This window comes from Enhydra lutris, unplaced genomic scaffold (assembly GCF_002288905.1).
Source record: "Enhydra lutris kenyoni isolate GAN:26980312 unplaced genomic scaffold, ASM228890v2 scaffoldscaffold68, whole genome shotgun sequence".
Lineage (NCBI taxonomy): Eukaryota > Metazoa > Chordata > Mammalia > Carnivora > Mustelidae > Enhydra > Enhydra lutris.
The window spans coordinates 2,256,012-2,269,412 of record NW_019154152.1 but is presented as its reverse complement, the minus strand read 5'-3'; the positions used below and the strand labels follow the sequence as shown (position 1 = coordinate 2,269,412).

Below are 13,401 nucleotides of genomic sequence, written 5' to 3'. Positions count from 1 at the left end.
CAGCTTGTACCGTTTGCTTTAAACCCTGACTTGGGCAGTGTCAGGCTGCTTGGAATCAATCAATGCTGAGATGCAGCATGTTAATTGCAACTGAGAAAGGAAGTGGCAGGTGTTTCTAACTCTGATGAGCTGCAATGAAATTGATGTTTTCTGCATTCTGGAGGCAAATGACAATTCAGCAATGTCTGTCTTCCCAGGAAGCAGATTTACGGGCTTTTCCTTCCAAACTGAAAATGGCAGTAAGTCCCACCCAGGTGGCTGATCAGAGAAGTGCCTCAGCAGGGCAGAGGTGGCCGGGGACAGCTGGGGCTGCCACATGAACAGAGAGAGTGGCAGTCATTGGACGTGGTGAGCTCGAATGGAGTTTACTGTAATAGGAAGGTTCACATACATGGGAGCGTGTACTATCTCACCTACTGTTTATCTTCTAACCTCACTGCTGAGTAGCTTGTAAAAGATTAATTTGCTCCAAGCATTGGAAACTATTCATGTGGACTGAAAAGCGTTACATGTACGCTGCTATAAATACTGAAATGAACCAAAAATAAATGGTTTTCTGTTAAAGCAATCACAACGTTTTCATGTGGGCTTGGTCAGGCACTTCCGAGGGCAGCATCCATTCCATTTCTTTCTTCGAAAGGACCAGGGCAAAGCTTTGATTTCACGTGGGAGACTGTGAATTAACAGCTGGATGCTTTTTTCCCACTGGGGCACCTGGAAGGACTTACCTGGCCAGTGGATCAGACTGGAATGGGAAGAGGAGTGAATTGCCTCGGGTCTGTTGTTCCAGCCAAGAAAGTGACCCTCAGAGCTGGGAAAGGGGAGATAAGGAGCCAATCCTGGTTCCACCTCCCCGTTCCTCTTACCTTCTCACCTGGCCTGACCTGATTTTGTATTACATTCGCTCAGCAGGAATGCTCCCGCCTACACCGAATTGGCCTCTTTCTTCAATGCATACTTTCAAGACCGAGTTTATTTGTTTCCGTTCTTCATCCCAGTGAATGCAAATTTTCATGAAATGTGGCAGCACAATCCACCAGAATTGCCACGTCAGGTTAGCCAAGTGGCCAGTCCCCAGCATTTCACACTGAGTTTCCCCATTGTTGAAAAGCTTTGTCTGCTGATGGAATATTTGCCATGATCTACTTTTTCCCATTGAATATTAACAAAAAGTAAACATAACTGCAGATAAGAGCCCCTATTTTGCAAGTGCTAACATTTCAGCAGCAGGGGAAGCAGCAGCTAAGGCCAGACACTTTTGATGGCACTTTATAAATGTTCTTATGCTGGTGCTGGGGCTCATCTGCTCTTCTCTGGCTCTCAGAGCCACAGACTCTCAACCTTTAGCTGGCCCGTTCACTGCAATTCACCAGCCCTCAGCTTTCCGGGCATGCGTGGTAGTGTCATGCTCACTCCCTTTCCCAGCTTGTTTCTAGAAAAATGAAAAGCCCAACCAATGCTGTCAGGGCTCCCCTGAGGAGCTCTCTCACCCTGATCGTGGTGCTGGGTGCTATGAATTCAGCTCACCTCACCTGCAGGTGCTGTAATAAGCTTTCTGAGTGCATTATTCCATTTAATCTTGGAAGCAAAATCCTTCAGATAGCCTATTCTGGGGATAAGACTGAGCCACAGAGGCTCAGTTGACCTGGTCGTCCAGGTACGAAGGAGTGAAACTAGGGCTAGACCCAGATGTCGGCCTCCAGAACCTGGGCCCTCGACCACCAGGCTAGACAGCCTTACCCTGTGTCCTCACCCAGACCTGCACCTGCTGTTTCCTTCCCTTCCTTTCCTAGATTGGTTCCCATTGTCACTCTCTCCCAGCAGCTCTCTGCCCAGCCCTGCTCAGGGGAAACTGGGCATGGAAGCCCAAGCCACCCCTTTAGCGTGCTTTGTGTTTCCTTCCAACCTGCATCTAGCTATACTCTAACATGACAACAATCTTCTAGAACAGGTAAGTTACCTAACCTCCACCACCCCTCACAAAAATCTTTCAATAAGCATGATACTCTAGGAAGATGCATCTTGTTCATCCCAGGTTACCAAATGCCCCTGACACACTGCCATGGACCTCGAGGGCAGCTTTTGGCCCCAAATAGAGAAGCATGGCATGACACCTTCAAATCCCACGTCCCAAGGGTTGGGAAGCAAGAACATAGCGCTGAAGGGATGGGAGAAGGTGAGGACAGATGGAGTGTCTTGGGGACCAGCTGGTTTTTGTAGGTCCTTCGGTCATGCAGATAGAGAGGAGTAGGACAGAAGTCACCAGAAAACAGCACTCATGGTCCTGGGTGAAATGGAACCAAATAACCTGTTATTGGGGCAGTAGGTTGGAATACATCTGAATTTAGTTCCTTTCCCATCCCCAGAATAATTGAAAATGTTCCCATAAGAGTTTGGGAGAAATGCATGTGTGTTTATGTATAGTAGTCCCAACACCGTAAGTGTGTGATCTGAAAAGATAGCTCAAGAAAAACCCAACAAGGGTGATCATTCCAGACACGGTAACTGGAGCTAAGAGTCTCTATTTCAGGGCTCAAGTTCCAGTTCTGCCTTTGCTCACTGGACACCTCGATTATGCCTGGATGTCTTCATCTGTGAAATGGAGCTGACCCTGCCTCCCTTCCCCCTCCCTCCCAGGTTCCTTGCAAGAGTCTGTCTGCTGTACTTAGGTTCCAGTTTTAAAATGGGATTGGCCAGAATATGCCTTTGTCATTGGAATGGCCATGGTGAATCTTGAACTTTTCTAATCCCAACAGCAGAAACAGAAAACGACATCTCAAATCTCAGCAGAACAGGGAAGAATGGGGGCAGTTCCCACGAGAGGAAGTAGAAGTTGTAAGCTAGGCCAGGGACCGCACTTCCCAGAGCATCGTCACCTCTCTTTTGGGACTCTGTGTCTCCAGGCTGGGCTCTGCTGACCTCTTTGGCCAACGGTTTCTCAAATACACCCTAAAAACACCATCTGGCCATGGTGACTGGCTTCCAGCTCATGGCTAGATGTAATATTTCTCACCTTCCTCCCTATAAGGAAATATCCCAAGCAAAGATGGGAGTGGAGACTTGTTCCTCCAGGCCACAGGAGTCTGGAGGCAGGTGTGGGAGGAAGGTGGATTATAACCGATTACAACCGTGACAACCGTGACCTTGCTCCTCCAATCACACCTCCATGGGAAGGGGTAGGGGAGACTTGGGAGTAATATTCGTGGCCTGTGACACGGACCACACACAAACAGAATCACTGGGACTCCAGGAATTCTTGTCTAGCTGTATCTGAAGTGTCTGATCACTGCTTTCTCTGCTTAAAAGCTCTGCCCCTTTTGCTGTTCTTCTAGAGTGTTCTCCAGTCCTTTGTTAGACTACTCAAGTAGCAGCCAATGATTTTAGAGCCCCGTCTGTGCATGTAGTTGGCCCTCAGCTACCATGTTCAGGTGATGAATCCCCCACTAATGTCTACAGTTCCTTACTGGACTCTTAAAGGATAGATAAGCAGGTCACCTGTCTCAAAGATCTTGGGACACATTCTGCCATGGCTGGATCACTGGTCGTTTGAATGGCATCGTCCTGTGTGATCCTTGACAACACCCCACCCTCAGTTCCCCTGTCACAAACCAAGGCCTAGGTCTTTCAACTTTCCCTGCCCTGAGGGCTTTCCTCACTTGGCCACCCCCCACCCTGCCATCTGGCCACCTTAGCCCATGCAAGCAGCGCTCTTGAAGGACGTGATCGCTGGCAGCCTGGCCTTCAGAGGCCACTGCTAATACCCCAGAGTTCCCAAGAGGCACACTCCCTTAAGAGTTCTTAAGTGTCCCTCTCCAGAGCCATTTTATCTCTCACACATTCTTTTCATCCGGAGAGCTCTCTTCGCTTTCAGTGATCAAAGAAGTCCCCAGGAGGTGCTGGCTGGCTTCTCTTCACCACCAGCACCCCTGCCCCGCACCCCCACACTGCAACCAGCCCCCACCGCTTTGATGTGGTCAGACAACTCTGATTATTAATTAAGATCCAGACCCTTTATAGAACCCTCTTCATGATCTAAGGGACATTTGTCCCTTAGACTTGTATCATTTTGGTAGGCGGCCATAACAAAGGACCACAAGCTGGATGGCTTAACATAACAGAAATGTAATCTCTTACAGTTCTCAAGGCTAAAAGTCCAAAATGAAGGTGTGTTCCCTGCAATGCTTCCTTCTAAGCCCCCCCAAGCATCCCTTGGCTTATGGCAGCATAATCTCAGGGGCTGTCAGTCTTCTGTGTGTCTTCGCATCATCTTTCTTCTGTGCATGTTTGTGCTCAAACTTTCCTCTGTCAAGGACATTGGTTTTACTGGGTTGGGAGCCCATTCTCATCCAGTTTGCCTGACATCCTATTTTAACAGAACTAAGGGCATCTGCAATGACTCTATTGCCAAATAAGGTCACATTTTGAGGTTCTGGGGTTAGGGTTTCAATATATTTTTAGGGGACACAACTCAACCCATAACAGATTGTATTCACGTTTGGGAAATGTACAACTTTCCCCAGTGAAAACCTCTTCCAGTTTGACTTGATCTTAATTTGAGATGTTGTGTTACCTCTATATTCTGGGCTTTTAACCTATACAACAACAACAAAAAGTAACACAGCAAAAGAAAAAGGAAACAGAATGCAAAAGACAAGCTGCTTAAATATGACAGGTACAGATCAACAAAAACGATTTATGAAATCTGTCTGAGTGGAGCAGAATCCAATTTTCTCTCCATTGTTTACCAGTAATAGTTACTCTTTCACTATGCTTTCATGATTACCCTACAGGCTACAACACGATTGCTTGATTTATCAAAGTCCAATATAAGTTGTTACCTTTACTCCTTCCCAGATAGTGCCTGGACCTTGGAACTCTAACACCATTTATTCACTTTCCAATTGAAATGATTTCGCTTCTGTGTATTTTAATTTGATTTCTATATTTTTAAACACTACAAGACATTATGATTACTTTATTTAGTCAATATCCTTTTGAGTTTACCCTTTTATTTGTGCTTTCTTCCTCCCTGTGTCACCAGGCTTCCATCTGGAATAATTTTCTTTATGTCATACACTTTATTTCAGTTTGGGTCCGCTATTGACAATTTTTCTCAGTTGTGCTTTTTAACGTAAACGCCTTTATTTTCTCTTTGTCTACCAAAGGACAGTCTTTTCAAGTCCCAAACTAAAGCAAGCAGGGGGAGGTTCCTGGGAGGTCCCTGGTTTGGTGACCTCTGGGCATTTGTCTGCTTATCCCTGTGAGCTTGGCACCTGCACTGCTCAACCTCCCAGCTTCCCAGCTGTCTCTTCTCAAACTGGTTGAAAGTAGTCCCAAGTGATGGGCTCCCCTCTCTGGGGTCCCTTCTTCTCCGAGACTGTGGCCCTGTAAGCGTTATTAGCTTTCCAATGCTCTCAAGAAGATTCACTTTACACTCCGTGTCCATCTTTTCCAGTTCTCAGTGGGCGGCTTGGCCCATGTTATGTAGTCTGATGACATGAGAAACTGAGTGCCCCTTCCTCATCTATGTGTCAGGATTCCTGGAAGCTGTCACATAACACATTTGGTCGCATCCCCTTGGTCAAAGTTTAGTCATGCGACTACACCTAGCTGGAAGATACAGTCTTTATTCTGAGGAACCACAGCCTAGCTGAAAATTGTGGTTTCTATAGATATTTGGGTGAAGAGATTCTAAAGGCTATGGTATTAATCTCTTAGTTATTGGCTATGTGCTCTGAAGCAAGTTATTTAAACTCTTCGAGTTTTAAGTTACTCACCCGTAAAGTGGAGGTTATGATATCATTTATGAGTCTCCAATGAAATGTAATAATCAACACTTCATTGAGCTAGGACTTGTTATCTGCTAGGCACTGAGCAATGTAGTGTATTTACACTCTCTTGATCCTCCCAACAACCTTATGAGGCAAGGGCTCATTTGTTCTCATTATGATGAGAAACCTGAGGCGCAGAGATGTGACGTCACTTGCACAAAATGGCACAGATTGACTGCAGAATGGCAGTTCGAACCCCCAACCTTCACCATTATCTGCTCCTGCCTTGTAAATTACACTCCCCGCCGCGCCCCCCACCCATGGGAATCACTGAGGGACGATGAAAGAACCAGGATGGGAACAATGCTGGGTGGGTGAGAGCAGCACATGTTCCGCTAGAAACTCCTAAGGGAAGGTCTGGGGACAGAAGAGATCTAGTTTAAGACCAATGGAATTCTGAGTGATGTGGGCCACCCCAGGGAGTTGGAGAAGGAGACCATGGAGATGAAAGGGACCCTAAAGGGCAGGCAGTGCCATCATTGTATATTGAAGAACCATCTACATTAGAAAATTGTTGAAAGTATTAAGTGCACGCTCAATGAATTTCCAAAGTGAATACACCCGTGCAAGCTGCCCCCAGATCAAGAAAAAGAACACTACCAGTCCCCAGCCTCCCCTCATGCCCTCCCACCCACACTGCCCCGTTCTGGTCACCACCCCTCTCAAGGCTCATCATTATCCTGACTTGTAACACCAGAGATCAGTCCGTTTTTGAATTTTATATGAATAGAATTGGTTATACGAATAGAATTATCTTTTTGGTGCACCTGATCCTTTTTCACTCAATATTGTGAGCTCCATTTCTGCTGCTCCTTGTGGTTGCAAATTGTTCATCATCCTTGCTGTATAATATTCCGTTGTGCGACTATCACAATTTATTTATGGATTCAACTCTTTATAAGCATTCGAATGGTGCTGCCATGAACTTTCTAGAAGATGTATCAGAGTGCACAAATGTACTCATTCTTCTTGGGTCTAACCTAGATTGAAGTTGCAGATCATCAGGGGTGTGTTACATTTTTAACTTTAATAAGCACTGCCCTCACTTTCCCAGCGATTCCATTTCCCAGAAATGGAAGTAGAGAAAGGACAGCCATTCATCCAGGGTCACTCAGCCACTGAGCCAGGACTGGAGCCTGGGGTTCACGCTCTCCCAGGGCAGGATGTCTAGTCTAGATTTCAAGGAGAGACTGACCTAGAGATTCAGTAGAGTCTCACAGTAACATTTCATTTTCGAGCTGCTTTTATCATTAACCCTTGGATAAGACAAGACCAATGACCAAGCACGAGAGGGGCAGCTCATCTGTGGGGCCATTATTACAGATACCAATACACAGTGAGGGGGCTGGTGCAGGGTCTTCTATGCATCTTATCAAAGAAGTGCATGAGGTCCTTGATTAAGTACCTTTTAGATTCTACCCAGCCAGACCGTGGGTAAGATGTCTTCTCGTGTATTAACTCATTTAATCTTCTGAGCAGAAACTAGATCATATCCATAAGGACTATAAACACATACTATCAGAAAAGAGTGTCTGAACTCTGTAAGCACACTGGAGCAGTTGGAACAGTGCTTTCCAAATGATCTATGGCCAAGGACCAATCCAACCCAGACCAACATTTTTGGAAAATACAATAGAAAAAGAATTACCAGAAAAAAAAAAAAAAGATATTCCAAATAGCAGCTTTCAATTTTTCTTATTATACTAAACAAATATAGAATTGCATGGCTAAATTCCTATAAAAGTTTCTAAATACTCAATTTCTGTATTTCTATTATTGAGGACCAATAACTGTTTGCAGATCAACACTGGTTTTCAGACTACACTTTGAGGGGCACTGATTTATATCTCACTGCTTATACCCCAACGGAAATCTCTCAAGAGAGATTGATAATTATTTCACAGGCAGGAGGGCTTGTCAACAAGACATCTGCAAAATATGTAGACCCTGGAAACCATTCGTACCCATACAGGCTCTGCTTACATTAATGGGACTTCACCATTTCACTGTCTTTATCAACGTAACTATTCCAAAAATATCTTTCACAGAAAGATAAGAGTTACAAATAACTTTATTGTGAGCACCTGCCTTTGGCTCAGGTCATGATCTCAGGGTCCTGGGATTGAGCATCATGTTGGGCTCCTTGTTTAGTGGGGAGCCTGCTTCTCGCTCTGCCTCGCACCCATACCACTCCCATTCCTGCTCGCTTGCATGCTCTTTCTCTCAAATAAGTAAATCCAATCTTTTAAAAAAAAATAACTTGATCATGCTTTTCAAGACCTTCTCCCAAAACCTTATTGGAATGAACGTAAAACCTTTAAACTTTGCAATAGCATCAGAAAGATTATTTAGTCTTCAAGACTCTTTAAAAGAGCTGCCTTTTACCTACCAATCCTAAACTAGTACAATCGTTAGCCAAAATTAAACAAGCACCCCCCCCCCATTGAAAGACCTCCCTTAAACCAGATTCCAAAACCTTATAACTATCTGCCTCTTTGCCCTTCCCCAGGCCAAGACGCAACCCAGTCTTGGCCAAGGCAGGGCTCTCCTTACCATGGTGTACAATAAATTCAAGCTTGGTCTTCTCCACAGCTTATTTTGCTGGTATTTTCTGAGAGCCAACTTTCAACAACCAAGACTGTTCCTCTTTTGTAGTCTTGCTCAGGTGCTTTCAAACTTTAGTATGCATAAACATTACCAAAGAGGACTGTGAAAGCAAAAGCATACAGGAGCAAAATTTAAGAGATCTCCATGTATAATTTTGATCGCACCGTATTTAGCACTTAAGCCTGGCTTACAGACACCAGCAACTGGTGAAAAAAGACCTATTCCTTGGTTTCGCTCCAGATGTACTGCATCAGAACTTCTAGAGATGGGGCCTGTGAATGTTTATTGCCAACTCCCTGAGGAGTTGTGATGCACAATCAGGTTAGAGAACCACTGTTCTGTTCCTCCACTTCATTTTGTAGATGGAGAAATGCAGACCCAGATAAGTGAGTAGAGTTGCTGGCGATCACATAGATATTGAGCTGTGTGTCTCCTGATCCCCTGACAGGAGTTCACGGGGTTGGAGATCAGATGTTGGAGATATGTTTATGTATCCAATATCCTGAACAAGAATTATTAGTGATGTAAAACATAGTCTATTTTGGCTTCTCCATATCCCTTTAAGATTTATCAAGGTGGTGGTTGGCGTTGGGAGGGTGTCGTAATCTTTCCTTGCTCCTAGGTGAAAATTTTAGCAGTCGGCATGACCTCCCTGCTTTCTGCTAGTTAAGAGGCATTGGTTAAACTATAATAATAATAATAAAAAAAAGAAAGAAAAGTATAATTTTCCAAAAAACCCCCGAAAGGTAGGATTATGACTCTTACACAAAGATAAAATGAACACACACTCCACTGAGAATCTATTGGTGGTCTTGTGTGTTAAATTTTTGTTCTCAGGAATTACTGCTTGTCAGTTTGCTGATTAGCTGGAATGAAGGCGGATGTGTTATTTAAAGCTTTAGGAACATGTCCTAGGAAGGAAGCACGGGTTGGCCCTCTGGGGAGCTGCAGTGGGCATTGGGAAGAGATTCGAAGTCCAGGCAGCTACTCCTCTGTGGTTTTCTGTTATTCAGACCACCTGGCTTTTTGAACCCACTTCCTTGCTCCCTTGGTTGGTTTCTCTGCTGATCCCCTGCCTACTGCTAAAAACGAACATTCCAGTAATGGAGTCTTCTGATCATCATTAAGTGCCTGACTTCTGACAGCAGTCTCTTAACTTAGTTTTGATTCTTGACTAAGATCATCTGATTGGCTGCTCTCCAGTCAAACATTTGCTCCCTTTGGGGCCGATGGTCACCCAAGGTCAACCAGCTGTAGCTACTTGGAGGAAACACAGTTGCCAAGGGGGCTGTGTGAGGGGGAGAGACAGCCCCGAGAGCCCCAAACTTCAGGGGGGCAAGCACAAGAAAACGTGCCTTTTAATCCTTTCTAGCAAGTCCCTCCGTCGGGTGTTTGGTGCCACTCCGTTATCCCAAATGAGTTTGGTTCCTGTTCGGTTGCTTTCACGCAGCCAAGATAAGTTTGGGGTGTTTCACAGGAGCCCATGGTCGTACCTTCCCATTCAATTTCCACCAACATTTGTGTGATCCTCCTTTGTATAAGCCATTGGGCTTCCAGAAACCGCTAAGAAGAAGCCTCGGCCCTGCTCTAACGAACTTCAAACTTCTCACCCTGGGATGGGGGTGAAGAGGAGGCTGACCGCCATAGGTAAGCGTAGCAACATGGATATATGCCTAAACACATTTTGGTTCACTCTCCTTTCCCGGAGCGTACTCACGCTCTTTCGTGGACACAAGACATGGCCTAATAACCGTATAGGCAGAAATGCAGGGGAAGAGCGAGGTCCCCAGCCAGCAGTGCGGCAGGGACCCTGGGAGACAGAGCAGCAGGTCGCTCCGCTTCAGCCATCCCCGAAGCCCCGATTTGCAGCAGGACCGGTGGTGGGTGCCGAGCCCGGGGAAAATGTGGCTTCCAGGCTGGAGCGCTCCCAGGCTGAAGGGTCTCACATACACACACAGACGAGGCCGCACGGCCTGCAAGGGGGCAGATTTGGGGCACCCTCCCCGCTCCGGGCAGTCAAGGGGCGCGGGTGCAGGCCCGAACGGCCGAGGACCCCGAGCGCGCAGCTCCTTCCAGGGCGGAGGGCGGCGCGAGGGAGAGAGAGAGAGAGAGGGAAGGGAAAGGCGAGCGTGAGCTGCCTCAAATGCTTGGAATAATTCCGCTTCCGTTTGGAAAGCCGCAGCCTCAGTCCCGCCGCACCCGCCCAGCGCCAGCTCCGCGTCCCGGCCGGCCCGCGCGCGGCTGCCCGCTCCGCCGCCATGGCCACGTCCCCGCAGAAGTCGCCCTCCGTCCCCAAGTCCCCCACTCCCAAGTCGCCCCCGTCCCGGAAGAAAGATGACTCCTTCTTGGGGAAACTCGGAGGGACGCTGGCCCGGAGGAAGAAAGCCAAGGAGGGTGAGTGCGGCCCGGCCTGGCGCACGACAGGGCCGGGGCCGAAGGCCGAGGCCCGGGGCTCCGGGGCCGAGCGGGAGCGCGCTGCGAGTGCCCGGCGCGGTGGGGGCGCGTGGCGGCGCTGTGCACGCGCTGCCCGGAACGCGGGGCCGGAGCTGAGCGCGCCCCGCGGCTCGTCGCGGCCGCCCAGCTTCGGGTGGCCGGGGGCGGGGGCGGGGGGTGCTGCTCGCCAGGGCCCGGCGGCGCTGGGGTGCTACGACCCGGGGCCGGGAGACGCCCGCGCTGGGCTGGGGGCGAGAGCCGCGGGGCCGCGGGAGGCGGCGGGGCCCCCAGGCGGAGGCGGCGTCCTCCGGGAGACCCGCGCCCCCGCCCTCTCGGCGCCTGAAGGCTGGCGTTCTCCAAGTTCCTGCGGAAACTTTCCTGGGCGCCGCACTCTCGCTCGTTGCCTTCGTTGGCCTTTGAGATCAGCTCGTTTCCAGGCCCCACGGAACCCCAGAAGCAGAGTTGGCCTCTGGATCTTGCGTCCGCCCCCCGGGGCCCAGCAGGGCGCTATTAATGTTTGTTGAATGAATGAGTGGCTTTCCTAGCGGCCGGGCCCTGTAATAAGTGGCAAACTCTTACTCAAGGGGAAAGCCTGGATTAGACACACTCAGCATCGCGCTGTGACCCTTCTGTGAACTCAGGAGTCTAGGGGTCTTGTAAAAATCATTTTCTTTTCCCCACCAGGGTGAATGGAAGTGATCTTGTTTTTTTTCCAGGACCATTTGCATGTAAAATACTTTGTCTCATTGGCAGAGTTCAGATCTTGGTTTTTGGTTTGAAAAATGAAGTGACAGTTCAGAAGAAGCTCTAGTGGTGTGTAGATAGAAGTTGCTTGGTTAAAATTTGTCATAGGCTGCTTGGTGGTTTGGGAATAATGCTTTTGAAGGCTGTGATGCTGCGATGCTGCGATGTAAAGTGAGTTCCGTGTTTCTGAGTTACTTTCTAGTGTAAAAAGAACTTCCGTGCTGAGAGTAATCCAACTAACACAAAGGAGTAAGAAGCAGCGAAACACAGCCCCAAAATGTTTTTCCTGGTTTGGTTATTTTGGTAAACCACTGTCTGAGAAGTATATAGCTGGTAGCAAATCGTGAAATCCTGGCTTGGAAAGCCCTTAATTACCCTTCTAACTTTTTCCTGCTATAGTCCTGGTATGGGCTCTCTAGCTAGGACTAAACAGCTTAGTTTCTGAAGCTCCTGACCTACCAGGTGTGCTCAGCCCACCTTTGCTAACTCTTTAGAAAAGTTTGTTGTAAAAATACAGAGTTGGTCTCCACCTAGAGAGAGAGAGTATCTCTGGAGCCAGAAGAATGAATCTGATCGTAGCCCTTCACTTTTTTTTTTTTTTTCCCCAAGTGGATTAGCCTGTTTCCTGGAGTCTTCCTTCACCAGTACAAACATCCTCTGTTCTTATAGTTGGTCCTCATAGGCATGATTTTATGTCTTGCTGGCGTCCTATCCCTTCAGTTTCATTTGGGAGCCCTGCAAGAGACAAGGTCAGCTCAATTGGGATTTGGAAAATACTGTCATGAAGGCTCCATTTTCAGAGGTGAGGGCAGGGGTAAGCAAAGCCAGAAAGGATGGTAAGGAACCTAGGGCCTAGCGACAGACTGGTGGAGGCTTTTACCACCTCGAGACGGGAAGGGACAAGAGGAGCCAATGGGAACCCACAGAGAGCTGCAACTATGGAAGTGGGAGGGTGCCTGACGGGACCTGTGGCTGTAGACACAGCGGCCGGCAGTGATGGGGAGGTGGAACGGGGAGACAGTGGCACAAGGGATAATGTGTCTTCTCTCTTCTTGCCCTTGAATCTCTTGCGGGTACTTCCCATTGGCTGGACCCAGGGCGAAGGAACCTGGACAGTGCAACCTGTAGGGGTCCGCTCCCTCAGGGCACAGAGCAGTGCAGCGATCATAGTGGGGAGCGCGGGGAAACGAAGATAACCAGCAGACCCTTCCAAAGTAAGCGGCCCAGAAACCCACATGGTAGCCTCATAGTCTAGTCCAGCCCACCCAGGTTAGAACGGGGCTGGCCCCTCCTTTGTTCTAGCCCAGACACCAGGTTCTAGTATTGCTTCTCCTTACTCTGTCGCCTACCTCACACTGTTAGCTCTCACTGAGCTGGCTACCAGCTTACTTAAAAACAGTTTCATGCTTGTGGCTCCTGAACCGTTCCCTTCCCTGTCTCAGATTTACTCTGTTGGGTTTTTGAAATAGGTGCAAGATCTTACTCTTGCTATCCTTAACTGTTAAGTCCTGACTCTTGTCATTCAGCCTATGAACTAATGCAGGTGATATGAATGGTGAGTTTGCTTCTTCTACAGGGGCCCACCACCACTCAGCCCCAACTGCTCGCTGCTGTGGGTGGTAGTTCTGTGAGCTCAAAGAAGGCAGCTGGGTTGGTCTGAAATGACTGGCTCTCGGTGTGTGTGTGTGCTAGGTCTCGGTGATCAGCGCTTTCCCTGTCAAGGGCCCACTACCCATCACTTCAATAAGAGTAAGGCTAGATCTTGCTCTGGATCCTGCAAAAACTC

The 13,401-nt window shown here is 48.1% G+C and overlaps 1 protein-coding gene across 1 annotated transcript in view; it reads left to right on the top strand.

Moving 5' to 3' along the window:
• Positions 1–10,663: 10,663 nt before the first annotated feature.
• Positions 10,664–13,401, top strand: part of LOC111159418 (parvin alpha) — a 170,578-nt gene continuing 167,840 nt past the window's right edge. Inside the window, exon 1 of the mRNA XM_022521866.1 lies at positions 10,664–10,832. Coding sequence (XP_022377574.1) covers positions 10,697–10,832 — 136 coding nt within the window. The 5' untranslated portion in view covers positions 10,664–10,696. The remainder of the gene's footprint in view (positions 10,833–13,401) is intronic.